Source organism: Lepisosteus oculatus, chromosome 10 (genome assembly GCF_040954835.1).
Source record: "Lepisosteus oculatus isolate fLepOcu1 chromosome 10, fLepOcu1.hap2, whole genome shotgun sequence".
Classification (NCBI taxonomy): Eukaryota; Metazoa; Chordata; class Actinopteri; order Semionotiformes; family Lepisosteidae; genus Lepisosteus; species Lepisosteus oculatus.
Window position 1 is genome coordinate 19,863,251 of NC_090705.1, and position 27,898 is coordinate 19,891,148.

The window sequence follows — 27,898 nt, forward strand, 5'->3', positions numbered from 1 at the left end:
ATTTCCGTGGTTTCCCTGATTTCCTGTAGGAGTGTAAATGGGACATGACACGGTAGTCGGGAGAGCTCGGATGAAAACAATAACAATAACTCCTTAAATAAATAGATAGTGCGGAATAAAGAAAACAGAAGTACCCCGTTTACTTGAACGTCGATCTCGACCGGGATGGAGGCAGTGCCCCGCATGCCCATGATATGGCTGGATTTAAAGGAAGCCGGGGACTTTCAGTTCAGTCCATCCGTCAGGCAGGTGAGAACGGGGCGGGGAGGGTTGCTTGGGTTGGAACGGTAGTCGTGCACTCGCAGAATTTGCGCAGGCACGATCAAGCCACCCTCTAGGAATAACACGGGTGTAGTGCATTGCTTCCTTCGGTGCGGTAACAGAGTTTCCGTGCGATCTATTGCTAAGACAGCGAGGCCCGGCATGAAATGTCTGTTGATCGGAGCAGGGAGTGTTTTGACTCTTTGCCCCCCTCCCAGTCTACACACGCCTGTGTCTCCACCTTGTGCTTCTGGATCTTGGTTAATGGTCACCGTGTGCGACTGTGTCTTGAACAGTACTTTGTCTTGAAGAACAGGTCGATGACTCTTGTCACTCGCAGGTGTTCAAGTCCAAAAATGAACACGTACCCCAGCCCAATCTGGGCAGCTCCAGAAGAAGAGAAGTGAAATTAACTTAAAGCTTCGTCAGTCTCAGTCTAGGAAAGTCCAACTGAAACTGTTGAGTCTTTTGTTCTTCTTATATTTCATTAATGACCCCCCAATTAAATAATTTAATTGAAACAATATTGTCCCAGGTATTGTTTTCATGATTCATCACTAGTCTTCTCAGAACCTTATTTAGCTGCTTGTGCCTGTTAGTAGTTCTCAGCTCTTTCTGTGATCTGTTGATAGCTGGTTTTCCCTGCAGTTTCGAACTGTGATCAGGAATCCGAGTAGCTGTGCAGCTTGATCTACAGAAAGTTAAAGGCCTTCTGTTCAGCTGGCAACAGACTGAGCAAGAGATTGCTGTAGCTGTCTTCTCAGGTGAACTTGCTAGACTGAGCAATGCACGAGGCTGTAGATGTCTTTTGTTCCAAAACTGCGAGTCAAAAAGAAAGTCAAATTCTGTAAGAAGCTGGAATATTTTTATTTTTATAGTGTGAAAGTAAAATGAAATCGTTCTCTGTGTGAGTTCTGAATTGGAGAATAGGCCCAAACCTTTTTTTCCAGGTGTCTGGCCTACAATGGCATGCTGTCACAATGTCTCAGCTGACACTGGTGACACAGCTTCTTTTTCAGCAGGCAGGAACATTTCAAACATATTTTAACATATTCAAAACGTCCTCCCAGAGGTCTTAGAAACAGAGCGTGCCTGTCTGCATTGTTGAACTGGAATTTGAGGTGATGTCACCTTACAAACAGTTTGGCCCATCTAGCCCATGTGGTATATCTCAGCCATTTCTTGACAGAAGCCAGGGTTTCAGTTTCAACAACATGGGTGGGTAGTGTGTTCCACACTCCTACCACCCTGTGTGTACACTAGTGCTTCTCGTTCTCTTTTTAAAATAATAATAATCAATCAGACGCGTGTATGACACACTGTGGTTAATGTTTGTGAGTTAGTGTTTTGTGGCTACCCAGAGGGTTAAAGGTAGAGAAGTTAACCATTCTGAAGCACGAGACCTGTACTGTATGAGACTCTTGACCAATTCTCTCATTTTACTGAATTACAAATCCTACATTGAAATTTAGTTCTCCGTGATAGTTTTATTTCTAAGCACTGAAACTCAAAATTAATTATTTTAATGTGACATTGTTTTATGTTAGAAACTATTCTTAAGGGAAAAAATGAAATATGCTGTTTGCATAAGTATTCAATCCCCACATTTAAATGTAAAAGAGTTGTGTGGAGTCACAGATGTGCACTGTGCCTCTATAACATAGAATGACAAATATGAACAACACTGCTAAGTAAATGGACACAGATTGCAAGCCTTGGGATAAAAATCTAAAATATAATAAAGTTTCCCACAGTATTTTTTTCTACACACTGGTAGATTTTTTTTATTTTACTTCTGTTGCATTTATTATTGAAATTTACCACAATATCAGGCAGGTTATCAAAGCACCCCGCACAGATGCACGTACAGATCACCACTGCCCGTCTGAATGTCTGATGCCCTGACCACATGGGTTTCACTGTCCTGTGTCCTTAGTCGGAAATTGCCCTGAGCTGTCCAGATTCAGACTCTGCAGAAGATCACACTTCAAACCTTCAAGTCTTGATCACACTTCGAACCTCAGATCTCTGTGTCATGTGCCCTGCTCAGTGCTGGAAAATCTGGTTGCAGTGGAGTATGTCTGTGAAATCTTCTTTCAATGTGTCTGCAGTCACATAACGTTTCCCTCACTGTACTTTCAGTGCTGCTGTTACTGGTTAGATAGGAAGGCGAGCCAGCCTCAGTGTCATCAAGAACTCTGTGCTCCATCAGCACAAAGAGCATGAGAATTGTTTCTGTGTAGTACCCCTGATTGGATAGGCAAATCTCAAAAGCTGTTCAGCTCTGCATACATTGCTGTGTTTGAACAAGTGGAAAGAGATCTGCATCAAATAACTGGCTTTTCATTTCTCTGTCTCTGGAATACTATATTTTTACTCCTTCCCATCTAATTCTTCAGCTTGGTTACTGTCCATTTTCCTCTTTTTAAATTTTAAATTTTAAACTGTCTTGTCTTGAGTTTGAATTGAATCCCTAGTGCCAAAATCGAATATTGCTTAAATGTGCTTTGACGATGTTCAAAGATCTGATTTAACATATTAAAAAATCTTTTCTGTGACTGTTGTCCGTCTGAAGGGATTGTAAACCTTTTAAACACAAGTTCTGTAGTGCAATTCCTTGTTACAAATAGCACTTCAAAATGAAGTTTCAGATGGTTACAAAGTGTGTAAGACAGGCAAACGAAATCTAAGAAAAGTAATGCATTTCAAGACTGCAGGGTAAAACCATATGTTATTAGTTTTAGTTTTTCGAGACACAAGAGTGGATTAGTGCATAATTTGAATAGTGAACTGACTTTCAGACCAAAGAATACAGAAAATAAAATCAGGCCACTATGGTAGAAGTACTGCGCAATAAGAATTAGATCTAAGATAATATAAGATCCCTTTTATTGGGCATATACAATTTCTTGTATTAGGAATTTGTCTTTTCGCATACCCCAACTTGCTGTCCAACTGACACACACACAGGGAGAGAAGCTTGGGGTCAGAGTGCAGGGTCAGGCATTTATACGGCACCCCTGGAGCAGGTGGGGTTAAGGGCCTTGCTCAGGGGCCCAACAGAGTAGGATTCCTCTGCCAGCCGTGGGATTTGAACCGGCAACCTTCCAGCCACAGGCACAGATCCTTAGCCACAGAGCCACCGTACCACCCCAATAAGGGTTTGACCACATGTTTAACAACATTCCAGGGTTCCACATATGCAGTAGACAGCTCCATTTAAATGACACCAAGATAATTCAAGATACAGTTCTGCCAGAGAGGGAGTGGGGGGACTCCATGTGTAATATGTTTCTGGCCGTGATCACGTGAGCCAACCAATTTCTGCTTCTGCGAGAGGTTACGAGTGATACGATCAGCCTTCAATAAAAATACATCCTTGTCAAGAAAAGTAGACAAGGGGGTAGAAACCTCATGTTGCTAAGACGCGATCACTCCCATGACCAGGTTAAAAGGTACCTATCATCAGATCCCGTGAATGGCGTCCATTAGAACATTTCAGTGGATCATCCAAAGATGAGGACCTGTGGATGCTGAATTTATATTCTTGTGGGAATTGTCGTGTGGGAAATCTCTTCAACTGTAACATTCAAATCCCTTTTCCAGTCAGTCACAGCTGCTAACAGAAAAAATAGATGGAACAAAGTAAATGTAATAAGGAGTATCTAAATCCCTTTACTTTTCCAAAATGAGAAAGAGAGTACCTGGGAGAGGTTAATGATTGTGAAACATAGGAGAAGGGAGATACCACGTTGTCTGTTAAATCCCAAGTTGTATGTCTTGTATCTCTTGGCTTTGTCAGGCCTCCTGAAATTACCCAATAGATGAGACTGTGACTGTGTCTGTTAGTGCTGGTCAGGACCCTCTCCTTGGTTGAAAAGTCTGAGCTGGCTGTGGGAAACGTGCGCGAGTGGTGGTGTTTCTGTGCTGCTCTGGCACTGTGGGTTAGGCTACTTGTCCCTTTGTCAGTTAGACTAGCTGATTGAGTGGTCTTCTGTGGAAGGGTGGGGTGTCTCTTCCCACCAAATGAGCCTGTCAGCTTCATACTGCAAAATGTTTGTCTCTTAAAATTCTGTGTAGTCCCATCAATCAACCACCATTATTTATTGTTATTAACGCTGAGCCCGAATGCATCTACTCTTAATCTCCCCTTGTCATCCGCTGTTCTGCCTTTGCCGGTGTGGTGTTTGATAACACGTAAAACAAATGTGGAATCGCTCGGGTAAAATAAATGGTTTGCGTGTGATTTTCTTTGTGTTCATCAATAAAGAATGGCTGAATGACATCCAGTGATTTCTATCCAGGTGATTCTTAATAGAGATTGAAGATCAAAACCAGTTCCTGGTGTCATTGCTAGGGTATCTGTTATTCCCCTCCTGGTAGAGGTGACTGCTGAGAGGAATGTGGACTGCTTAGTCAGAGCCACATGACTGGGGCTGCTCCAGTACGCAGCACTTGAGAATACTGCTCACGTTGATGATGTTTACTCATTGTCTTGCTTTTTACAGCGATTTCCCCTTTAGCGTAGTGTGCTGATTTATTTGATTATGTTTTTTTCTTTCATTTTGGAGCTGGAGGGTTTTACTTGTATATGTTTCATGATAAATTCTGTTGCACAGGCTTAATGAAAACCCAAGAGAAACTTCAGTATTTATTGTGCAAGCCTGGTTCAGCAGCGGTGAGACAGTGCAGTGGCAGTCAGAGAGGCTGGGCTGGGCAGTCAGCACAGCCTTCTTCTCTCGCTGGCTCTGACTGGTATGCTGATGTCACGGCCCTTGTACTGGGGAGTAATCTGATGGCATCGCTGTCATGCTCCATGACCCAGTGCACTGTGTGGAAAGTGTCGCAGTTTAACAAATCAGATTTTTGTCATGTGGGTGGTCTCAAAGTATGGATCTTCGGCCCGAGCCCTGAAGAGCCCCAATCCAACAGATTTTGTAGATCATCATTAAATCATCAATCTCTAAAGACTAACTGGATTGGGGCTCTAGCACCCAGGTTGGGAGGGGCTGGCAGAGACCGAGACATTATCATACATTGTTTTTAGTGTAAAGCATAGGTGTAGCTGAGAGACTGTATACTTGTCAGTTTAACTACTACAACGCAATCAGAACTGCAAATGACCCAGAAAGTCAGGGAGGACTGTATTAACACCTCTATCGGGCAGCATGAAGACTTGTCAAATGATGTGTGATGTTTGCATTTGCTTTGTTAGTAATTTAGAGTTGTGTTCAAATTTATTTTTGCAAAAAAAAAATACAGGTTTCAATACAAGTCCTACTGTATCAGGTCACTTAATAAAAATATTCGCATTTATTTTCAAAGTTCAGTTTTCATTCAGTCCTGTGTCATACCCTAACCCCATGTGATTTCTTTTTTCATTTTTATTCGTTTATGCCCAGACCGTTTTTGTACTTAATTTCATTTGTGCATTTGTGTCTGCCTCTCGGCAGGAGCAGGACATATCTCCCTGATTCAGTGCAAGTATTTCAGTAAACTGTATTTATGTTTCCAGCTTAACAAGGTCAGTGATTTCCAGGGGAGGTTCAAGTCATGCCTGAAATTGTATCTTTTATTTGCCTTTTCACAGTGCTTATTATGCAACTTTAACCTCACTGCATTAGCTGCATTCAGGGGTCATGAATGCACTGAGAGTGCAATTGCAATTATTTCAAACCTGACAAATATATTTTCTCAGCCTCTCCCTGGTTTGTTGGATTATGTGAAAGTCAAGGACTTGCAGCACATATCACTAAATGGACAAGAGAACTTGTTGTTTCTTGCCAGCGCAGATGAGGAGTAGTGCTTGCTGTTTATTGGAAGGGAAATGTGCTTGAAGTTGACGTCAGGATGTGTGTTGGTGGCTAAAACCATCTAATACTAATAATCTGTCCCTCTCTCCTGGCAGAGGAGGGTTTGGGAGCTAAAAGGCTTGTCTTTCTTTGCTCTCTCTCTCTCCTTAGTTCATCCTGAAGAATTATGGGGAGAACCCTGACAGCTACAACGAGCAGCTGAAGAAACTGGAGCAGCTCAGACAGGCAAGTTCGGTGGCTGGACAGGCCTTTGCAGATCAGTCCTCTCACCTGGGCTGTGAATCCGTTAGAGCAGCTACATTAGTGTTTCGGTAAAGTGAGCACTGTGGGTGAGAATGACCCGTTGTGTTCCTCCGAATAAAGCAGTAGAATCGGAGCACATCACTTCCCTACTGTGGGGTAGGACGAGCACACTTGGAGGCGCGCGTTGCAGTCCAGTGTGCGTGACGGGTGCCGTGTGTGTCTCCGGCAGGCGGCGGTGAACGTGACGCGGGACTTCGAGGGCTGCAGCACTCTCCGCAAGTACTTCGGCCAGCTGCACTACCTGCAGAGCCGAGTACCCATGGGCTCCGGACAGGAGGCCGCCGTGCCCATCTCTTGGTGAGTGAATAGCTGCCCCCAGCTCGTGTCCCCCTGCCTAACCCCAACTTTTTACTGCAGTCTGGACTCTCCAGCAGATTGGTAGGGCTAAATCCTGCCTTTCTAGAGATGTGCTGTTGGCTTACTCTTCAAAAATAGTAAAGAGTTGAACTCATGTTTACTTTACCAAGCTTATTAGGGTATGGCTTCATCCATCCATCCATTTTCTAACCACTTTTTGCAGTCCAGGCTTCAGGGGAGGCAGGCAGCAAGCGCAAGGCAAGGTACGCCCTGGACAGGACACCAGTCCGTCACGGGGCACGCATAGATACAAACATGCACACACTCACGACAGGGCCAGTTTTCCCAGGAGCCAGTTAACCTTCCAGCATGTTTTTAGACTGTGGGAGGAAACCATCACACCCGGACGAAACGCACCCAAACACAGGGAGAACATGCAAACTCCACGTGGAGAGCACCCCAGTAATTAGACCCAGGTTCACCGCACTGCAAGGCAGCAATTCGAATGAATACATGAATTCTAATGGTACGGCGTTATGTTAATGATATTTCCTAAAGGTATTCAGGCACCACTACTGATTTGGATGCCCTGTATTCTTTTAAACTTCTGTGCAGTGTTTTGGGGCACTTCACATTTTGAGCTCCTGTGCTGGACTCACCTTGAGGCAGCTATTTTGCGCTGTACCTACAAAAACCCCAGCGCAGTTCTGCGATTCACTGGCCGCTGCAGAGCTCCTGGTGCAGCCTGTTGTGTTCAGGCACTGTGTGGTGCTCGTGCCTGATGAAGATGATGATGATGATGGAAACCCTGTGCTGTACCCTATTTCTGGGTGTCCTTTGTCTGATGTATGCTTGTGTCTTTTCCAGGACCGAAATCTTCTCTGGAAAGACAGTTACTCATGATGACATCAGCTACGAGCAGGCTTGTATCCTCTATAACCTAGGTGAGCAGAAGGCAGCAGGAACTCATCTTTGTCACATTGTGCCTGAAGATATTTTGTATGTGGGGCCCTTTAGCTACGAGGATATCACGAGATCCTTTTGCAGCTGCTAACTAACATTTGCTGTCAGTTGCAGCAGCACTTCCACATCAAAATGAGCAGACAAAAAGCAGAGGATAATTATATATCTAATGTCACACAGGTATCCACTATGTGCTGTTGTCTAACTACAAGATGTTGCTTTTGCCACAGATCAGAATTAATACTATAGGTAGTCAGTGCAGTATAATACAAAATCTTATACCTCAAAAGAAACAACTCCTTTAATTGGGTAAGTGCACTGCACACTGGAGTCATTTGGGGAAATTATATATTAGCTGTATGATTATTAACATTGTGTGCTTTCCCCCAGGGGCTCTGCATTCCATGCTGGGAGCTATGGACAACAGGGTGTCGGAGGAGGTGAGCTGGGCCTCAGAGCCTCATTGCCTTCGCTGAACTATGCCACACTTACACTATAGCATTTCAGCAAGTGTTGTGTGCAGTTCCCATATGGTTAAGGTAGCGTGGGTTTTACAGTTTGTGCTGTGCTTATCTGAAGGGTCTCCTTGACTCTTCTTCTTGCTTTAAATGAGTCAGCGCTGTCCCATTGCCCGTCTCTCTCTTCTCTCTGAACGTGTCTTTGTGTGTCTCCCCCCCACATCCGTTTTCATTGACCTTGTGTTCTTTTTCCTTCGGTTTTGTTGTGTCTTGCCAGGGCATGAAGGTGTCTTGTACGCACTTCCAGTGCTCAGCTGGGGCTTTCTCTTACCTGCGGGACCACTTCAGCCACAACTTCAGTGTGGACATGAGTCATCAGATACTCAACCTCAACATCAACCTCATGCTGGTAAGACTCAAGCTCTCGGTCTGAGCACCTGCATCTTTGCTGTGCTCCCTTATATCCAAACCAGGTGTGGCATCAGAAGTACAGTTAGGTAAATGTTTTACGTAAATGGGACTGAAGTAAAGTTATTGAGCCACGTGGTGTGTTCTTATGTGTGAGTGTACTGTGAGATTAACAGAGCCTTCCTTTCCTCTGACCTCTGTTCTGTGCATGTCAGGGTCAGGCTCAGGAGTGCCTATTGGAGAAGTCAATGCTGGACAACAGAAAGAGTTTTCTTGTTGCCCGTATCAGTGCCCAGGTAGGTCCACCCCAGCCTCTTTGAAAGTACTTGTATTTTGCAATGTCTCATTGTAATTTTTAGCATTCTGGGAATGTTATCTTAACTCATTGTCTGCCAGTGTCCTTTTTTTTTTTTCATGATCCCCAAAAAGCTTTAGAAAACTGGAACAGAGGTAGTGATAATGAACGTTAGGGATGATTTGCAGAGAAAGGTAGCGATATTTTGGTGTGTGTTAAGTACAACAAATATTATGTCATGCCACAGTGTGTGACAGGATATTTATTGAGAATTATTCTGTCTAACAAGAAAAATGAAATGTACAGATATTTACCTATGTGTGACTTGAGTAGTGTTTGAGTTTTAAAATAATGCTTGTCCTAGTGTGTTTCCTTGAGTATTGATGGCACACAGGCAGGAAACACATGCCTATCAGGGAACAGACCCTGTAGGCCATTCAAGACGAGCCTCCAGACTGGGCTACAAGCTGGAGAACATTTTTGGATCTCATTTTGGGTGCTGTAACATCCATCTGGATGGGGGGGGGGTCGAAACTGCATATTTTGTTATATTTCGTTTTGTAAACGCAAAACAAAGCACAGAAAGTGTTACGGTTTGTTCTAATGAAATCGTCCTATTACAAAAGCTTCACTGTTATGATTTGTTGATATTGCTTTTAAAAAGGATATCAAACACTTTAAATTCTGTCCTTGAAAGGTGTCATCATGGTCTTTAGAAGTCCATGAATGTTGTGTTAGAAAGGGTATATGTATATATTAACTATTTTTTAACTTGATATACACATACTCCCGAGCTACGACACTCAGCATTCTAAATTTTGTTTGATGTGACCGAACAAGATCACATCGTTTATTTGACTTTAAAATGGCTTTTAATAACATGGGTTAAAATTGGCTTGCTGTTTTTAATTCACTAAATGTTTCAGTCGACCAGAAGGGTCCTGATTGGGTCCTGATTTGTCACAGATCTCTGCTTTGGTCTGATTGAACTAAGTCACTTCGTTCCAGTCTCGCTCTTTTCACTCAGCCTCAATTTTACATGGATAAAAGCAGCTGGATGAGATCCTGAGAACCGCCAACTGGGCTCGATGGGCTGAGTGGCCCCCTCTCGTTTTTATGCTCTTCCCTCAGCTGCAGGGTGTGGGCAGTCTTAACCCTGTACAGGACGTGCTCTTTGTCATTGAGGCTCCACTGTGGGAGGGGGATGTCTTCTGACTCCTTGTGCTTCGCGCAGGTGGTGGATTATTACAAGGAGGCTTGCCGTGCTCTGGAGAACTCAGATACCGCCTCCCTGCTGGGGAAGATCCAGAAGGACTGGAAGAAGCTGGTGCAGATGAAAATCTACTATTTTGCTGCGATTGCACACGTAAGATTGCCCTGTCCACTTGCGGCGAGGTTTGGGCGTCCAAGTTAGATTGGGACCCACCTGGACACAGCGGACTGTGAGCTCGTGGGTGGCAGCAGGCGGGTGCATTAGGCTTTGGCTGGTAACTCGTCTGTGTTGTGCTTTTGTCAGAGTGGGGATAGAATCAGGTTGCTTGAGAAGTACTTTGTTATTGTGGCATCATGTGGCATCATATGTAAAAGCTGAATTTCTTAAAAAACATTTCTTTACAGCTCCACATGGGCAAGCAGGCAGAGGAGCAGCAGAAATATGGAGAGAGGGTACGTCTCTTTGCCAGTGGCTCTATTTGATCTCGTCTATAATCTCTTGCTGACTATGAGTGTGCACCTCCCTAAACAATATCTTTATTCAACAAATGGTTTAAACAGTCAAGGTCAGGTAGACCTGAGCCCCAGGTCTCGCTAAGTTGTTTTATCCTTTGGCTTAAAAATTATCAGTAGTTTTACACCTCAAAATCTTTAACTGTTTATGTATTGAAAGTCAATTGAAGCTCAGTAGGAATGTACACTAGGAGTCATAGCAAACACAAGACTCTATCAGAATCAGGATGTAAAAACCTTGTGTAGTAGGAGAGGTTTGCCAGATTTGTCTGTTATGATCTCAGCTAGATATGATCCTGAGTGGTTTATACGTTCTCGACATCTGAGAATTCAACGCTTGGGAATTCGCCCGTACAAGGTTTGGCTGGTCTGACAGTCTTGAACACGAGCAGAGCGGGATGAGACCCAGCTGAAGGTTGTTAAGGGTAACTTTCAAATTAGCAGTGTAGCACGCTAGGATAGAGACAGCTCTAGCTAGTGAGTGAGACTCTCCCTGCCCCCTGACAGGGAATGACAGGCTGGAAGTGAGGCTCACAGTTTTATTGCCCTTTCGTTTCAGTGGAGTGTGCTAATCATGGAGGCAGAGAATTGCAGGCATCTTCTGGAAGCAGAGGGAGAGAATCCTATTGTTTATTTTAGCTGATTACTATGTGACTACTGTTGTTTCTTTTAGTTGATAAATGTTACTTTACTTACCTCAAAACCAGTGCTTTAGTACTTTATCATATAAGGGAGAGTAACTTTAACCACACATACTGTAAACTGTAATACTGAATTATGTGATGTATAAGGTGATATGAGAATTTGGCTTTTTTCAACGGTTCTCTGCACCAAACACTTGCTACTGTTGAGACCCTACTGTATTTTAATATCCATAACATTTTAGTGCTTTTTTTAAACTGTATTTCAATCCTTAAAAAGATGTATAGATCCAGCTGGCAATGTTAGTAATATTGCCCCCACAGGACTGGCACACTGTATTTGGTTTTCTGCCTCACAGGCCGATGTATACAGTATTTCTTTTTCCGGATTGTGGCCTTTTGATGGTTTATCAGAGAATCTCCTTTGAAAGCATATTCGGTGTGAACTTGTGGTGTGTTTCTGTGCAGCTGGCGTACCTGCAGAGTGCTCTGGACAAGCTGAGCGAAGCAGTGAAACTGGCCAAGGTAGCGCACTCTCTCCTGCTAACCACACACAGACCAGTCTGTAAAGCAGCAAAGATATCAGTGTTGTACAATAAACTATCAAGCAATCCAGCTTCCAAACCTGAAGAAGCCTCAACAGCTGGAGCTTTTTCTTCCTACAATTTAGCTTGGATTTATCCTTTACTTGTTGCCTCACCAGCAGACAGCCAGCTGTTAAATTCCGACATTGGTCAGTGGTGTATAGGGCTGTGTCTTATGAGGATAATGTGTGGAGAACTCATGTACGATGTTCCGATGTTGTAAATGAGCTCTTGGGCAAAAATATTATAAAATATTATCCGTGTAGTCTGTTTTGATTGCAGCACTTTCTTATCGATAAAGATTTAAAAAGACATTCTCCACCCCTTAAGAGAGAAGTAGTGAATGTTACTTACTGACCTTTTCCTCCGGAGTAGGGTCAGCCTGACAGCGTGCAGGATGCCCTGAGGTTCACCATGGATGTCATTGGAGGAAAGTAAGACTCATTCCTTACTCTTCTATGGTGTCAGGCCAATGTGTGTACTAGAACTGGTGTAATGGTAGATTCTGTGTGAGGTTGTTGTGTGACTCTTCAACAAAAGAGAGAACATGATGTGAGTCAGTGAGTTGTGGGTGTATCATCTTTCTGCAGTTTTGGGAAGGGACTGACAGCTGACAAACCACTGAGTCTCCTGGGCAGTTCTAGCATAGTCCCTCACCTGTACTTTATTTCCCCTCACAAGGGGACTCAGTCCTCCAGGCAGGACAGCAAGGTACCACAGTTCACTGAAGGACCAGGCAATGGGTGCCTGGAGGGGGGCTTTGACTGCAGACCACTTCCTGTGGTGTGTGCAGATCAGAGCTGTTGAAATAGGAGTATAGTGTAGCTGGGCTGTAAACTCACCTTGATCCCCTCGCTGCACACAGGTCAGCGCAAACACATCGTGCAGCGCGTGGCAGGGTGCTTGTGCAACTCCTTTGTAACCAGGCACCCTGTTAAAAATGGCAGAAGAAACTGCTCGGGGCAAAGCAGAAAAGCAGTTTGTGCATTCACGTGGCATGGTTTCCCAGAGTTTTCTAGCACTGATGGGGTGTAAATTAAAGTCAGCATTTATTTAAGACAATCATTAAATAAAATGGAAATGTTCAAAAGACTCAACATACTTTAACATATGGTTGAATGTTAATTTGATAAATTGCAATACATAAGCAAATTAATTGTTATTAAACCTTTTTTACCACGTTTGCAAATTCAGGCCTTTGGTGTACTACTGTAGGTATTGGGTACTCACTAACTCTGTAGTTGATGGGTGCAGCCCTATTCCCCTGTTGAGGGTCTCCCTCTTATGTCCATGGCCTTTCTCCCTAGATTCAACTCTGCCAAGAAGGACAACGACTTCATATACCACGAGTCCGTGCCAGCCCTGGACACCCTGCCCTCTGTCAAAGGTATGCTTTCAAGGACTTCTGGCACTCTGTGCCTCTCTGTACAAATCTAATATCAGATTTAATTTGTTAAAACTTCATAGAATATGTGCATCTTCTATAAAAAGTTAAAAAAATGTTTTTCTAAACATTATCTTATAAAATAAGAAAAAAGCAACAGTAAAAGTGTCTACTGTTAGTTTACTAGATTTCACTTCTACGGAATTTGTGTTAACGTCTAGTGCTACTAGGAATGGTCTCTTCTGATTTTTTTTGTATTTTACAAATCTTGCCGAATCAGGGATATGTCTGCTTTATCCTTTTGGTTCATAATAGAAAGCTTAAACTTCTGCTCTCTTCTTGTAGGGGCCCCGCTGGTGAAGGCTCTGCCTGTGAACCCCACCGACCCCAGCGTCACTGGTCCTGATATATTTTCCAAGCTGGTTCCCATGGCAGCCCATGAGGCCTCCTCTCTTTACAGGTAGGCAAAGGAGCAGGGCGGCAGAGTCTCTGGGGTCTGCCTGCCTGGATAATTCGGTAGAATTTGAAGTCACTCTTTTATGTACGTGAACGTTTTTTATGCTGTGCTCTCTGCAGTCCCTCCCCCCTTTCCCTCTAAATCTGTCTTTCTCTTCCCATCAGTGAGGAGAAGGCCAAACTGCTGCGCGATGTGATGGCGAAGATTGAGAGCAAGAACGAGACTCTCGAGTGAGTGCAGACAGCTCTTCTGCAGGGGTTCAAGTTAACAGTGGACCTTCTTACACAGCTGCACACAACATACGTCACAGGATCATAGCCTTCTGAAACACATATGGCACAGAAAACCTCTTCTGTGTGTGTGAGCATGTTCTGAGTTATGTATTGCAGTGCTGTACATACAGAAAAGCTAACATAGTCTTCCCCATCGCGGCAAATCCTAATTGTGGTCTCAGTCTGATTTCCTGGCTGAGAATCCAAAATAAGAAGCTCTTTATGCTGCAGGGCAGGATATGGAAGTGATCTGTCTCCACATCCTTCCATCTCGGTGTGCTGGTTTGTGTCTCTACATGTCTGCTTCCCTCTGCCCACGCAGACAGTTCATGGATTCCTTGCGGCTGGACCCCGACACAGTGGACAACCTGGACATGTACAGCCACATCCCGCCTGTGCTCATGGAGAAGTGCGCTGCTCTGAGTGTGCGGCCCGACACGGTGAAGAGCCTCATCCAGTCCATGCAGGGTGAGCTTGATCGCACTGGAGTGCCCCCCACTCTGTCACATTGCAGCTAGGGCACTGGAACAGCGCCAACCCATACGTTGATTCAGCATCTGTGTTTGCTAGCTAGGTTTTGCACACCACAAGCTGCCTGATGTATGGTGTAAGCCTTTTAATTGCCATTTTTCTTGCCTCTTGGTTTCTGCAGCAGCCCCTTTCATTTTTCTCCCCGATTTGCTTGGACCAGTTCTGTAGCTTAACTTCGTGAAATTCCTTTCAGGATTTTGGACACCTGAATCATTGCCACAAAGTTGTTTCTGTGGCTGGCCTAAAAGATTGAGGTCTTTCAGCGGACATCGCACTTTTCACTCCATGTGAACTCCACAATTAATGTAATTGTAAACATTTTAAGCTCTTTCCAGTGCAGTAGTGACTTTTGCATAGCACAGCGTTCAGAATTAAACTGTGTATTGTGAATATGCAAGTGATTTATATAGTTTAGCTATTGACACACTTAATCTGCAGTCAAAACTTTATAGTATATTTAAGCACTCTGTTGGCCCTGTCTAGATATTGTCCAAGACATAAATCAGCTTTAACACCTAGGACCTTTTAGATCCTTTTAACCCTCAGTACCTGCATTTGTTCTATTATTTCTTGCCAATAGTCTCTTCTCTGCCTTGTCTGCCCATTCTTGCTGTGTAAGTCCATTCGCATGTAAATTACTCTTAATTCCATTTTTGCTACATCTACAACAGTGTGTGGTGTCTTCTTTAAATGTATTTAACTTGCTAATTACAGGAAAATATCTTCTTCTGTAAGGAGTCGGACCTAAATATCCCTGCAAATGGGAAATTTGTTGAATATTGTACTCTACAACAAAAGGGAATTAGCTACAGTCACAAAACAACCACATTTTCAATCTAAACGCAGGTATAATGAATGCAGTGTAATGCAAGTACAGCTATATAATGCAATAAGCAAGTAATATCTAGTTTAAAAAATATGTAATATGTTTGAAAATCACATATCCAAGAACAGTGAGGTGGTCTAGCTTCTTGATAAACGTTGGAACTGATCCATCCACTGTTCCACTGTTTACCTCGTCCTGTTTCTGTTTCTCTGTGTCCTTCTTGCTATTAATTCTTCTTGCATATATTGCTCATTTCCTTTCATCCTTTTAATGTGAGATTAAATTTACAGTGCCGTGAAAAAATACTTTGTATTTTAGGAAGCGTTTGGTTGCAGTCATAGCGCAGCCAGTTACTAAGTGTAAGGGGGCAATTACTTTTTCACACAGGGGGGATATGGGTGTTGGATAAGTTTGTTTATTAAATAAATGAAATAATAATAAAAAGGTGCTATTTGTTCACTCAGGTTCCCTTTATCGAATATTGAAAATATTCAGTGTCACAAATTTGCAGTAATGGAGGAAATCAGGAAATACTTTTTCATGGCACTGTATGAATTTGAAAGCCCTCTAAAAAACTACTTCATATCACGTACCCGGCTGGAATTTGCAACATGGCGGCGTTCTGATGTTCTGACGAGCGATTCAGGCAGTTGAAATGCTGTGCTTCGCCCTCAGCAGTGGGTTGTAACCGTGTCTCAGCTAACCGGTGCCCTCTGGCTGGGGCCCTCTCTCCTCAGTGCTGTCGGGCGTGTTCACGGACGTGGCAGCCTCGCTGCAGGAGATCCGAGACCTGCTGGAGGAGGAGGAGGCCCGCGAGGCCCGCCTGGAGGAGGCCCTGGGGAAGCAGGCTTTCCCGCCCGTGCCCCCGGTCCTGGCCGAGCTGCGCCGGGATCTGGACAAGTACCTGGAGGCCCACGAGAAGGCCAGCTTCACCAACACCGAGCTGCACCGCGCCATGAACCTGCACATCAACAACCTGCGGCTGCTGGGGGGGCCGCTGGACAGCCTGCGCGACGCCCTGCCGAGCCCGCAGCTCAGCGAGGGTGAGGCCGCAGCCTGAGGGCCGTAGTGTCCAGCAGCAGTGGAGATCAAGGGCAGGGGCTGCAAAAGGAGGGGTTGGAAAGTCTGTAAATTTAAGATGGGCATTAGGTTCTGTCTATATTTAGGTTATAGAATCAGTTTAGCAAAAATTATATAATAATTTCTTACACTTATATAGCGCTTCTCTGGACACTCCACTGAAAGCGCTTTACAGGTAATGGGGACTCTCCTCCACCACCACCAATGTGCAGCATCCAACTGGATGATGCGACGGCAGCCATAGTGCACCAGTACACTCACCACACATCAGCTGTCAGTGGGGAGAAGAGCAGAGTGATGAAACCAGTTCATAGATGGGGATTATTAGGAGGCCATGATTGGTAAGGACCAATGGGAAATTTGGCCAGGACACTGGGGTTACACCCCTACTCTTTTAGAGAAACCCCCTGGGATTTTTAATGACCACAGAGAGTCAGGACCTTGGTTTTACACCTTATCCGAAGGACAGCGCATTTTTACGGTATAGTGTCCCTGTTACTATACTGGGGCATTAGGACTCGCATAGAATGCAGGGTGAGCACCCCCTGCTGGTCCCACTAACAGCTCTTCCAGCAGCAGCCTTAGTTTTTCCCAGGAGGTCTCTCATCCGGGTACTGACCAGGCTCACACCTGCTGAGAGATGTATTCTTGTCCTCAGATTTGCACGGACTCTCACTGTCTGTGTTTTAGTGTGAGAGCGAGCCTGTATTGTTGCTCCTCTGTGGGCGTGTCTGTTGAAGCTGCCTGTGTCTGTGCAGAGGATATGGCGGCCCTGCAGACCATGAAACGGATCCTGGGAAAGGTGACGGAGATGCGGGAGCAGCGATCCTCCCTGGAGAAACAGCTGCGGGAGCTCATCCAGCAAGATGACATCACCAGCGTGCTGGTCACCACTGACCGGGCAGACATGAAGGTGCTCTGCACTTGTCTGATAAACTGTCCCCTTCAGGAGCCCTTCCAAGTTTAAAAGAGATATGGACATAAACTGTAAGATGTGACAAAATATCAATCTCAGAGTCCCTCCTTTATTTCATCTTACAATGTGCTCTTGGTTTTGATGTCCCTGGATGTCTGTTTCATTGTTAAGCTTGCAGTTGTTCATTGGATAGGTGTTCCTAGTGTTCCTTTCAGGATTTCAGGTATTTGTAACCCACCATTGATTTCCTCTCTTCAAACTTCAAAGAAACTGAATTACTTTAAACTGTGAATGACGAGCATTTGGAAATATCTGGAAATTATCAGTGTTTCTGTGCTGTCAGTTTCTACTTAGGCACTTGCTATGGTAAAGCTGTGTCGATGAATAAATTGAAACATTTCATTTCATGTTCAGATTTATTTAAAGGGGAACTGCAATGCTATTTTTATACTTCGAGGTAAGAAAGAATCCGCACTGATGAGTGCGTTTCAAACCATGCTAAAATCAAAACGTACACAGTAACTTGTAAAACTTCCAGTTTACATCACAAAATAGATGAAGGCATGCATTCTGCGATTCAGAACGAGGTAACAAAACTTCCAGTGACGTGATGCAGCCTTATTACATTGTAAAGAAGCAGGCTTGTAAATACATCTCTTTTAATCCAATAGAAATATTGGTCTTGATATTAAGACAGTTTTGCCGACAAATACTACCTGTAAACTCTGCATGCATTTCTGTGGTGAAATGTCTGTAGCACAACTTGTACTTATTCGCTTCTATATCACGTCACATTAGTCAATATGGAGACTAGTGAGCAGGAAGGGCCGAATCATGTCGCAGTTGGTGGGAACTCGAATGCAAGTTTTCTACAAAATGGCCACTTACATAACTTTCACAAAGTTCACAATTTTGTGCTTAATTTGTAAAATCTTTCTGTATTCCCAATAAATGTATTTTTTTAGAGAGATTTTATAACTGGTCTAAGAAAATGGGACTGCAGTTCCCCTGTAATGCACCTGAATTAAACAAAGGGTCTCTGCTGTGTGGAGGTACAGCTGGATACCAGTGGTGTTCACAGATAATTTCCAAACACATCAACTCTTTCCATTTCTTCTTTCAGAGGTTGTTTGAAGAGCAGCTGAAGAAGTATGAGCAAGTCAAGGTGTACATCGACCAGAATCTGTCTGCCCAGGAGAACATCCTGAAAGCGCTGACCGAGGCCAACGTCCAGTATGCCTCTGTGCGCAAGAACCTGACTGACACAGAGAGCAAGTAAGCAGGCACTGCAAGAGAGAAGGCTTCAGCAAAGCAAAATGTTTGGGATAGACAAAAAGGCTTAGGAATGTCTGCTGTTTCCTGTCTCAGGACTCAGTCTTGTATTTGCCTGCAGTGGCGTTTGATTCTGTATGGGCAAGTTACAGGTATACCCCAATTAAAGTAGCAGTTGATTATCTTAACATGCTTATCGTTTGAAAGATTCTTTGTTTTTTGTTCTGTTACTGAATTGAATGAAATGTACAACGGTCATGGGTAACTTTAAGGACTGCTGGAGTTTGAGGTGACTTCCACTTGTGAGACGGAATGCTATATTGTGCTGTCAGTAGTGACAAGACTTGACGTTTCTGTTCAGGTGGAACACCACAGTGCAGACTCTGGTCTCCTCCTATGAGGCCTATGAGGACCTGATGAAGAAGTCCCAGGAGGGGAAGGAGTTCTACGAGGACCTGGAGGCCAAGGCATCTCGCCTCCTGGAGCGAGCCAAGGCTGTTAGCCAGGCCAGAGAAGAGGAGCGGCAGCAGCTGCTGGAGAGGTGAGGGAGACGCAGGGCAGCTTCATGCTCTGCTCTCTGTCTTCCACATAGTGGGGATAATGTCTAATGGATAATGGATTGGATAATGTCTGGTTTCATAAATTCTAAAAATGTTCTACTTTATACTTCAGAGGACTGCAGTCTGCAGTGTGAGAGATCATTTCAATCCAGAGAATACAGGGGTCACATTTATTCACACCCATCTAGCATTTTGTAAAGGCTCCTCTGGCAGCAAATTCACTGAAATGATGTCTCATATAGTGTGATGTGAGGTTCAGGCACTTTTGAGGATACTTTTTCGAACCATTTGTCTAGGCAGAGTTGTTCTAGGTCCTTCGAGCACTTGTTTCTGTTTGTGAAATGCCTTCTTGAGCTCAGACCAAGCTCAGCGTTCGAGTGGATTGAGATCTGGAGATTGAGATGGATATTTGAGAAGATCTGTTGTGTGTGCGCTGTTGATGTATGCTCTGGTTCATTGCCATTCTGGAATGTCCAGTTTCAGCAGAGCTGGAGTTACATGGCAGAGGGTATCAGGTGTTTTTCCACAATGTCCTTGTCTTCTGTCCATACAGGAGTTCATGGTTACCCCTTTCTAAACCAGGGATCAAGGGCCAAAACACAGATTCCAAATCCCATCATTTCCCAGGAGCATGCTTTCTCATCATGAGCTTTACTTTATTATGCAAAAACATACCACTTATTAACATACCCACAAAGCTCAAGAGGCTTCTTGTTGACCATGAACACCACAGTAATGTAGTCAGTGTTGAATGATGGTTTTCCACTTTGATTCGAGCTGATGCCAGTGTGTGTTTGAGATCTCCAGCTATTGCCCTTGGATTTATGATTGCCTCTCAAACTACCTGTCTCACAGTCTGTGGTGGCAAGATCCACTTGCATATTTTTCCTAGCCGTGTTGACACGATACCCGTAGCCTCAAATGTCTTCGTAAAGGACACGGAAAATTGAAAGATTAAGCTTTGTGTGGATTCTTTTGTAACAACTCTAAAACTTGTGGAAGTCGGTGACCATTTGTCTGCAGTTTTTGGAGAATGAAAAACATACTGTATTTTGGGCTGTCATGCTACAGCTGCAGTGCCATCTAAGCAGGATTCAAAGTACAGTCTCTCATTATATGTTTCAGACTGGAGAAGAACAAGAGAATAAAGCAAGTACAACAGAGGGGTGATGGTTTGGCTTTTGCATATGCTTTTCTGCGTCAATGTCTTAACATTTCCCATCTGTCTCGCTGACCGTCTTTCTACAGAGAGATGCAAAAGAAGGCACCCCCAAGGCCGACAGCTCCCAAGCCGCCCCTGCAGAAGAAGGCCTCAGACATGGACTCAGGCTCAGCTGTGGAGGATCCTGAGCTGGCCCAGCTGAGTGCAGCCATCCTGGGGCTGGGGGGAGACCTGCCAGAGGAGCTGCGCAGCCTCCCGCCAGATGCCCCACTGCCGTTCCCCAGGGGCACTCGGCCCCCTGCCCCCGAAGTCTTCCTCCCTGGGGGCACAGGCAGCCCCCCTCTGCACTGGCCTGGCGCTGCCCTTTACAGCCAGCCGCGTTTTCCCAGACACGTGCTTCCGCCTGAGGCCCTGGCAAGGCTGCCCCACTACGCTCCTCCCCAGCCGCGGGGCTTCCCCCCCGCCAATGCGCCCCTGCCCAGTGGTCCCCACCCTTTCCCTCCCGCCGCTCCCCAAGCCCCCTCCGCCCAGCAACCTCCCAGCTCTGCGTATGGCCTGCCTCCTTCCTCCCAGCCCTGCAGTTCTGTGCCCAGCCCAGCAGGGGGTGTTATGCCGGTACGTCCCTCCACCACCACTGTGGACAGTGTGCAAACCCCCATCCCCAGCTTCACCCCTGCCTCTGGGCAGCCCAACCTAGCAGCCCCCACGATGCTGCCCCCACCCCAGCCACAGATGCCTCCTGCTCGGTATGGGGCACCCCCTCCGATGGGCCAGTTCCCTTCTTACCCACAGCCTGGGGTGCAGCTCCAGCAGCAGTTCTCCCAGCTGCCTGCCCAGTTCCCCCGAGCCATGGGGCAGCAGCAGCAGCCAGCCATGCAGTCTTTCTACCAACCTCCACCACCTCCGGGGGCCCCTCAGCACCTGCCCCAGTACCCCCAGTATGTGCCACAGCCCAGGCAGCCGCTACCTCCTCAGTTCCAGCAGCCGCCAGCCTTCTCTGGGCGTCCTCAGCATCACCTGCACCCAGTGTTGCCTCCCCAGCCTCAGCCTCCCTACCTTCCACCAGCCTCCCTGGCTTCGCAGCCCAGCCTGCTGCCGGTTTCCCATCATTCGCAACCTCACCTTACTCACCGTCCGCCTCTTCACCTCTCCCCTGCTCCTCAGCCTCAGTTGCCTCCAGCTTCTGTCCCTTCACAGCCTCAGGGAATGAACACACGTCCCTCGCAATCTCACCTCCCCTCTTCTTCGAACCCTGCCCAGTCTCACCTGCCCTCTGCCTCCCAGCCTCCGCTCCCTCCTGCCTCACAGCCTCACCTCCTCCCAGGCCAAGTCCCCCCTCAGCCATTACCCCCAGCCTCCCTGCCTTCCCAGCCTCATCTGGTCCCCAGCTCTCTCCCAGCACAGCCTCAGTTACCCCCCGCCTCCCAGCCTCTCCTCCTTCCCAGCTCCGGCCCTTTACAGACTCAGCAGCCTCCTGCTTCCCAGAACCCCATGCACCTACCCCAGCAGGGCCTTCCTCCTCCGCCGGGGGCACTGTGCTATGCTGCTGGAGCGCCCGTCATGCCTCACCAAGCCCCACTGGCAGCCTCGCAACAGCACCCCCAGCCCCTGCCCCCAAGCGTCTCCACACCCGCCCCTCCTGCTGGGGGTATTCCTGCTGTCTCCCTGCAGCACCCTGTACCCCTGGGGCCGTCGGGAGGCCTCCCTCTTTCACATCCCCAGCACACCCTCCCCTCCTCTTCAGGGGCTTCTGTCACCCAGACACCTAGTGTCATTCCTGCTTCCTCTGTCCCCTCCCCATCTCCCTCCCCCTCCCCAGGGCCGCCCTCCTTGGGCCTCGTACCACAGAGACCTTCTCCTTCCCTCACGCCGGTGGGGACCCACCTGACTCCTCCGCCGGCCTCAGCCTCTGCAGCCAGCGGTGCCTCGCCAGGCTCCTCCGACCTCTTCCAGCGCCACGCCTCGAGCACCGACGACCTCCTGTCCTCCAGCCCCGAGAGCCAGCACGGAGGCGCCAAGGCCGCCGCCAACGTGCTGCTGCCCACCAAGGCCGACCCCCAGGACGGCCAGCGGAGGAAGAAGGCCGAGGGAGTGCGGCTGATCGAGGGCGACCCTTACCAGGCCCCGGAGCGCGTCTCCAAGCTGTGCGCGGAGCTGGAGCGATTCCGAGGCACGGTGCTGGCCTTGGAAAGGCCCCTGTCCGCCGTAGGCGGCCCCACGGAGCTGGACGCCCGCTGGAAGGAGCTGCAGGACCAGCAGGAGAAGGACGCACGCCAGCTGTCCATTGCCATCGCCCGCTGTTACACCATGAAGAACCGGCACCAGGATATCATGCCGTACGACCGGAACCGTGTGGTGCTGCAATCAGGCAAGGACGACTACATCAACGCCAGCTTGGTGGAGGACCTTTCGCCATACTGCCCCCGGATCATCGCCACACAGGCGCCGCTCACTGGTACCGCCGCCGACTTCTGGCTCATGATCCACGAGCAGAAGGTATCGCTGATCGTCATGCTGGTGTCCGAGCAGGAGCTGGAGAAGGTATGATCTTCGATTCAGGACCGTGCAGCTGCTGCACCTTCAGTTCAGCGACTGACTTTAGGGTACTTTACAGAAAAAAAAACATCCAGTTCTGAAACGGGTCTCAAGATAGTTGTACTGTAGGCTCAAGATCGCAATTCAGTAAGGAGTTCCATAGATAAGGATCAGAATTGTACTGGATATAATGTGAATGTTTTGTTCATTGTTTTAACACGCATTGACATTTGTACTCGCATCTGCTTAATCGTTTCAGTATAACATTTCTCTTTTAAAAATTAGTTAAAATTGCCTGTTATATTTGGCACACTTGTCCCAAATAGCCAGCTGTGTGTTTCTTGTGTCTCGGCTTGGAGTTCCACAGCTGCGCAGGGAAGAGAATGAGGGAGTTGCCCTCCTTTGAGCCACTTGTCTTTCCACACCTCACAGGCAGCAGAGCCTCGCTACCAAAGGATCAGAGCTGCTGGGGTGAGAGGTGTGTCCCTCATGGACAGCACTGCACGTCTGTCAGCGCCTGTGAGGGTGCTGAGAACAGAGACTAGTCCCACTCCACGCCTGATGGTGCTCAGCCAATTGCGCATCAGCAACCAAGAAATTCCTGTTACTGTGACTTGACCCCAGCCCGAACCCGTGCTCACAGAGCACCTGTACTCGGGTGACCACTTTTACCAGTTGAGCCAGTAAAGAGGTCCCTCAGGTCAACATTCCTGCAGCCACAAGCGAAACTCGTCCTTGCTTGTGCTTTCTTGTAGTGATTTTTCTCTTCTTGCAACTATATTGTAGTGTATTTTAAGATTTATAGTTATATGTTAAAAGAATGTTTTATGCACAAATCCCTGTTCATCTTTTAATCACTGGAATTCATATAGGTTTGTATGCATACAGCATCTCTCCCTGACTTGTGTATATCTGACTTCACGGTCCAAGCTTCCATAAAGTACGGCAATAAGAAATTCTTGAGATACGAACATGTATGTGGGTTGTATTTGTACCACTTGGCACGCACAGGAAAGAGACCGCCATCTCGGTCTCATTCCTCTCTGCCTCGTGTTTGCAGTGGCACCCTTTCAGTCAAGAAATGTTCTAATGATGTGAAAGGTGACATTTTGTATCATTACAGTACTGTTGAGAAAGATAAGCTAAAAGTGAGAACATACCTTATACGACAGCATTCCAACCTGAGTAAGGTTTTATAGAGCATAACCCTCTTGCTAATTGAGTTGACAGTTTTATGGCAGCCACTTGAAGATTACAAATGCAATATACCGCATTGGATTTTAGATGACATTCTGATATATTATTTTATGCATTTGCAGTGCACCTACTTTTATACAGCTTTATCAAAGGTCAATATATCTGAATAAGTTTGTGTTTTCTATAACTTGATACCACAGTGCAATGTTTTATGTAAAGTCAGCAAGTAATGCACATTATCAGCCAGCCTGGTGCCTAATGACACTTTTCTCTCACTGTTCAGCAAAAGGTGCTGCGATACTTTCCATCAGAGCGGGGCCAACAGGTCTCGCAGGGTCCCATCACCCTGACCCTCACCACACAGAAGGTGACCCCCACTCACGTGGAGCGTATGATCGGGCTGCAGTACCGTGACCAGAGCCTCAAGCGCACCATCATCCACCTGCAGTTCACCTCGTGGCCGGAGCTGTGAGTGTCCACACACCCAGTGCAGGCACGACCTCTCCCCGGCTGCGTCTCTTCCGCGCTCAGCCCCTCTCTGTTTCTCCCTTCTTCTCAACAGGGGGCTGCCTGACAGCAAGAGCAATCTCATGCGCTTCATCCAGGAGGTGCACGGACACTACCTCCACCAGCGACCCCTGCACACCCCTGTTGTAGTGCACTGCAGGTAGGCCAGGAATAAAGGCTACGGTCATAATGTTGAGGGGACTGGGAATGTGGCAGCATCTGTTTCAAGTTGGAAGAGCTGCAGTGTTTTGTACTTTGCATATGCAGGCGGTCTGTGTGATACGTAACCCTGCTGTATGTCATTTTGCATTTTGATTTACTGAGGATTTCATAAGAAATCCCCACACTTAACTCAACGGACTAATAGCCAGAGCTGTTATGTCCCATCACTTGAGTTTTTAACCATTACACTGTGTCGCTGTAACATTAAATGCATGAGCAGTGTGGAAAACAAATTGTAAACCTGTGAGGCAGCGAACGACTTGGTTTTCACAAGACCACGATCTGAAAGTAGTTGGTGACTCCTCTCTTTTGTTCTGTCCGTTGTTCTTTGATTTTAAGTTCAACAAAGTTCCAATTCAGATGCCATTTCTGTGATTTCTGCAGACGTAACAACACTGTTCCCATATTTCCAGGGACAGTGTGCATGTGTGCCCGTTACATTCTGCACAGAATATCACTGATATATGAAGGGCTTCGCTTCCCAAATCTTTGATCGCCGAAGCTGATTTCAAGTACTGTCATTCTCAACTCTGGAAGCTGTGTGTTGCGGAGTGTGGCATCGGCTGTGTGGTCTCCCGCAGGGACAGCTCTCCTGCCCAGGACAGAGCTTGAAATACAGTCGACTGTTTTTTACCAAATAAGATTACCAATAAGAAGTGGTTGTTTGTGCCAAATGTTCACAATCTCAAGGAGTCTGGGGATCTTTATTGCTTAAAGGTTTGCCTAAACAGTTCTGCTTGGCTAAGAGGTGTTTTGAGATAACCTGGTTGGGAACAGATTGATTTGTACTAACGTGTTTTTGAACAGGCTGAAAATGGGGGGTTAAGCGCAAGTAAGAGAAATGGGAGCTGTGTTTGAGCAGTAAGAGGACTTTCTCCGTTCCCACTGTTTCTCTGCAGTTCTGGCGTGGGGCGCACTGGGGCGTTCTGTCTACTGTATGCTGCTCTCCAGGAGCTGGAGGCAGGGAATGGCATCCTAGACCTGCTGCTGCTGGTGAGGAAGATGAGGCAGCAGAGGAAGAACATGCTGCAGGAGAAGGTGACAGCCTCACACAGCTCTGAAACTATGGAGCACTCTCTTATACACACTAACGTGCGGGATTGCTGGAGAAGGGGGTTTTGTGATTAAACACCGGTTACAGCACTGACAGGAGTTCAGCTGTTGATGAAACATCAGACTGGGTCTTGGTTTGCTGTTAGTGTTCTAAGAGTTAACTGAACTGACCTGGTTTCTCGATCCTGCAGCTGCACCTCAAATTCTGCTATGAAGCTATTCTGAAACACGCAGAGCAGGTCCTGCAACGCCATGGTGTCTCTACTGCCCCCTGCAGCAAGAACACCAGCAACACCGCCATGAAGGTACAGATCTGCCTTACACATTTTAATGAGAAAAAGATTCTGACCTTTACTGATGTGTCCTAATCTCGTTTTTTTTTCTTCTTTTGAAGCCATATTCGCGTCAAGAAACCCAGGACATCGTCCTGGGGGGAGACATGCCGATCAGCTCTATCCAGGCCACCATTGCCAAGCTCAGTATTCGCCCCCCGTGCTCCACTGCCGACCTGTTGCCGGAGCCCAGTTTGGAGTCGTCATCAGTTCAGCTCGGTCTCTCCTCACAAGGTGGCCCGGAGCCCAGCAGCTTGCCTGCGCAGCCCCAGCTTGATCTCTCTGTGTCTGCCCAACTCGCGGAGCCCCCGCCCCCCTCCCATACCCCCCCAGACCCCTCTTCCCCCAGCAAGCCTCACTCCCCCTCGCCAAACCACAGCAGCACTGAGGTTGCCCCCGGCAACTCCAATCACCATGGGGATGTGCCCCAGCCTCAGGCCCCGCCTGTGACTTCCTCCTCCTCCTCCTCGTCTTCGCTGGAGCTGCTGGCCTCTCTGACAGCTGAGGCCTTCACCCTGGACAGTGGCTCCCGTGGAAAACCACGCATCAGCAAGCACAGCTTCCTGCAGCACCACAACGGGCAGGGCCTGCAGGGGCCGGCCTCGGAGGACGACCCGCTCAGCTGCCTTGACCCGCTGTGGACACTCAACAAGACCTGAACCGGCGTCTCCTTTCCCTTTTCTCCTCTTCTCTTGCCCTTTCTTCCTGTCCGTAGCTCTGTCCTTCTCTCCGAGTCCGGGACCAGTTCAGTGCTCCAAGCCTTGACCCGGCTGGCGGCCCAAACCGCTCCAGCTGCAGCTACTTCCCTCGCTGCCACTGGGACCACAGGACTATGGGTTAGTCTCTCTGTGTGTCTTGAACAGATGGTGTGAGACCTCCACTCTCTCTTCCCCCTTAGTGCTCAGTGTCCAGTTCAGAGAGTGTAGCACCCCCCTCCCCCCCCCCCCCCGCTATCCCAGCATGTATATCTGTGAGCTGTGCTGCTGGCTGTGCCCGTAAGTCACTGAGGAGAGGATTGTGGGAATCAGTCACTCATTTCTCAGGGCGGCATATTGATGTGCATGTGTTCTCTTCCCCCCTCTGGCTGTGGAGATGGGGTATATAACCAGAGTAAACACGGATTCAGATGATCTAAGCTCCAAGAATGGGCTGAGCAGCAGCCAACGTGACAGTAGAATTGTTGAAAAGCAGAGTTTTGAGGTTAAACCCCAGTGGCGATGCATGTTTTGGCTCACTCCAAGGAAAGCAACTTCTACTTGTATGTATGAGAACACGGGGCTAGAATATGGAAATCCACAGGAGCTCACCTGTTGCACACTACACTATACAGTACTAGTTGGAACCACGTTTGTCTTTATGTAGATCTAAAGCATAACTGGGAAAGAGTAGCGGCTTTCATGTAACTGGGGGAATACTCTATTAACCAGGGGAATCGTTACCATTCTTAATCAGATGTGAATCAGAAGACTTAACACTTAAACGGTTTATGGTATTTCTAAAACTGTAAATAAAAAATAAAATATTAACAGCTAAAATCAGTGTCCTTTCTTTGCTGTGAAATGGTTATGAACTATTCCCCTCCTTCAGCAGTTTTAAGGTGTAAAGAGTTCTGGGTCTTTTCTAGTACAGCGCAACAGGCTGGCTGTGGGTCACAAAGCTGTACCTCAAGAAACACAACACATATCAAGGAAGCATGTTGTTCAGTTCCTTTTTTAGTGATCCATATTCAGTATTATAAGAAGGACAAGGTCCTGCATCTATAGGTGGCCAGTAAGTAGGTGTTGTAGCCATATTTAGTCAGAATAGTTTTTTGTGATGAGAACCACCAGATCTTGTATTAATTT

General features: G+C 46.8%; 1 protein-coding gene across 1 annotated transcript; it reads left to right on the forward strand.

Moving 5' to 3' along the window:
• Nucleotides 1-21: 21 nt before the first annotated feature.
• ptpn23a (protein tyrosine phosphatase, non-receptor type 23, a) lies at nucleotides 22-27,589 on the forward strand. The gene is made up of 25 exons (XM_006635684.3): nucleotides 22-249; nucleotides 6,225-6,299; nucleotides 6,547-6,674; nucleotides 7,542-7,618; nucleotides 8,028-8,077; nucleotides 8,373-8,504; nucleotides 8,719-8,799; nucleotides 10,033-10,164; nucleotides 10,416-10,463; nucleotides 11,633-11,689; nucleotides 12,124-12,182; nucleotides 13,056-13,135; nucleotides 13,478-13,592; nucleotides 13,754-13,819; nucleotides 14,184-14,329; nucleotides 15,956-16,261; nucleotides 17,057-17,211; nucleotides 18,338-18,489; nucleotides 18,848-19,027; nucleotides 20,295-22,749; nucleotides 24,224-24,408; nucleotides 24,503-24,607; nucleotides 25,569-25,707; nucleotides 25,914-26,027; nucleotides 26,117-27,589. The coding sequence occupies exons 1-25, from the start codon at nucleotides 166-168 to the stop codon at nucleotides 26,711-26,713; spliced, it is 5,718 nt and encodes a 1,905-aa protein (XP_006635747.2). The 5' UTR covers nucleotides 22-165; the 3' UTR covers nucleotides 26,714-27,589.
• Nucleotides 27,590-27,898: the final 309 nt, after the last annotated feature.

Bases quoted from the DNA above. Each gene is read 5' to 3' on its own strand.
- ptpn23a (XM_006635684.3), top strand. From the start codon at position 166: ATGGAGGCAGTGCCCCGCATGCCCATGATATGGCTGGATTTAAAGGAA. The intron at 14,330-15,955 runs GTGAGCTTGATC...CTCTCTCCTCAG, and splicing joins CCTCATCCAGTCCATGCAGG to TGCTGTCGGGCGTGTTCACG. The intron at 16,262-17,056 runs GTGAGGCCGCAG...GTGTCTGTGCAG, and splicing joins GAGCCCGCAGCTCAGCGAGG to AGGATATGGCGGCCCTGCAG.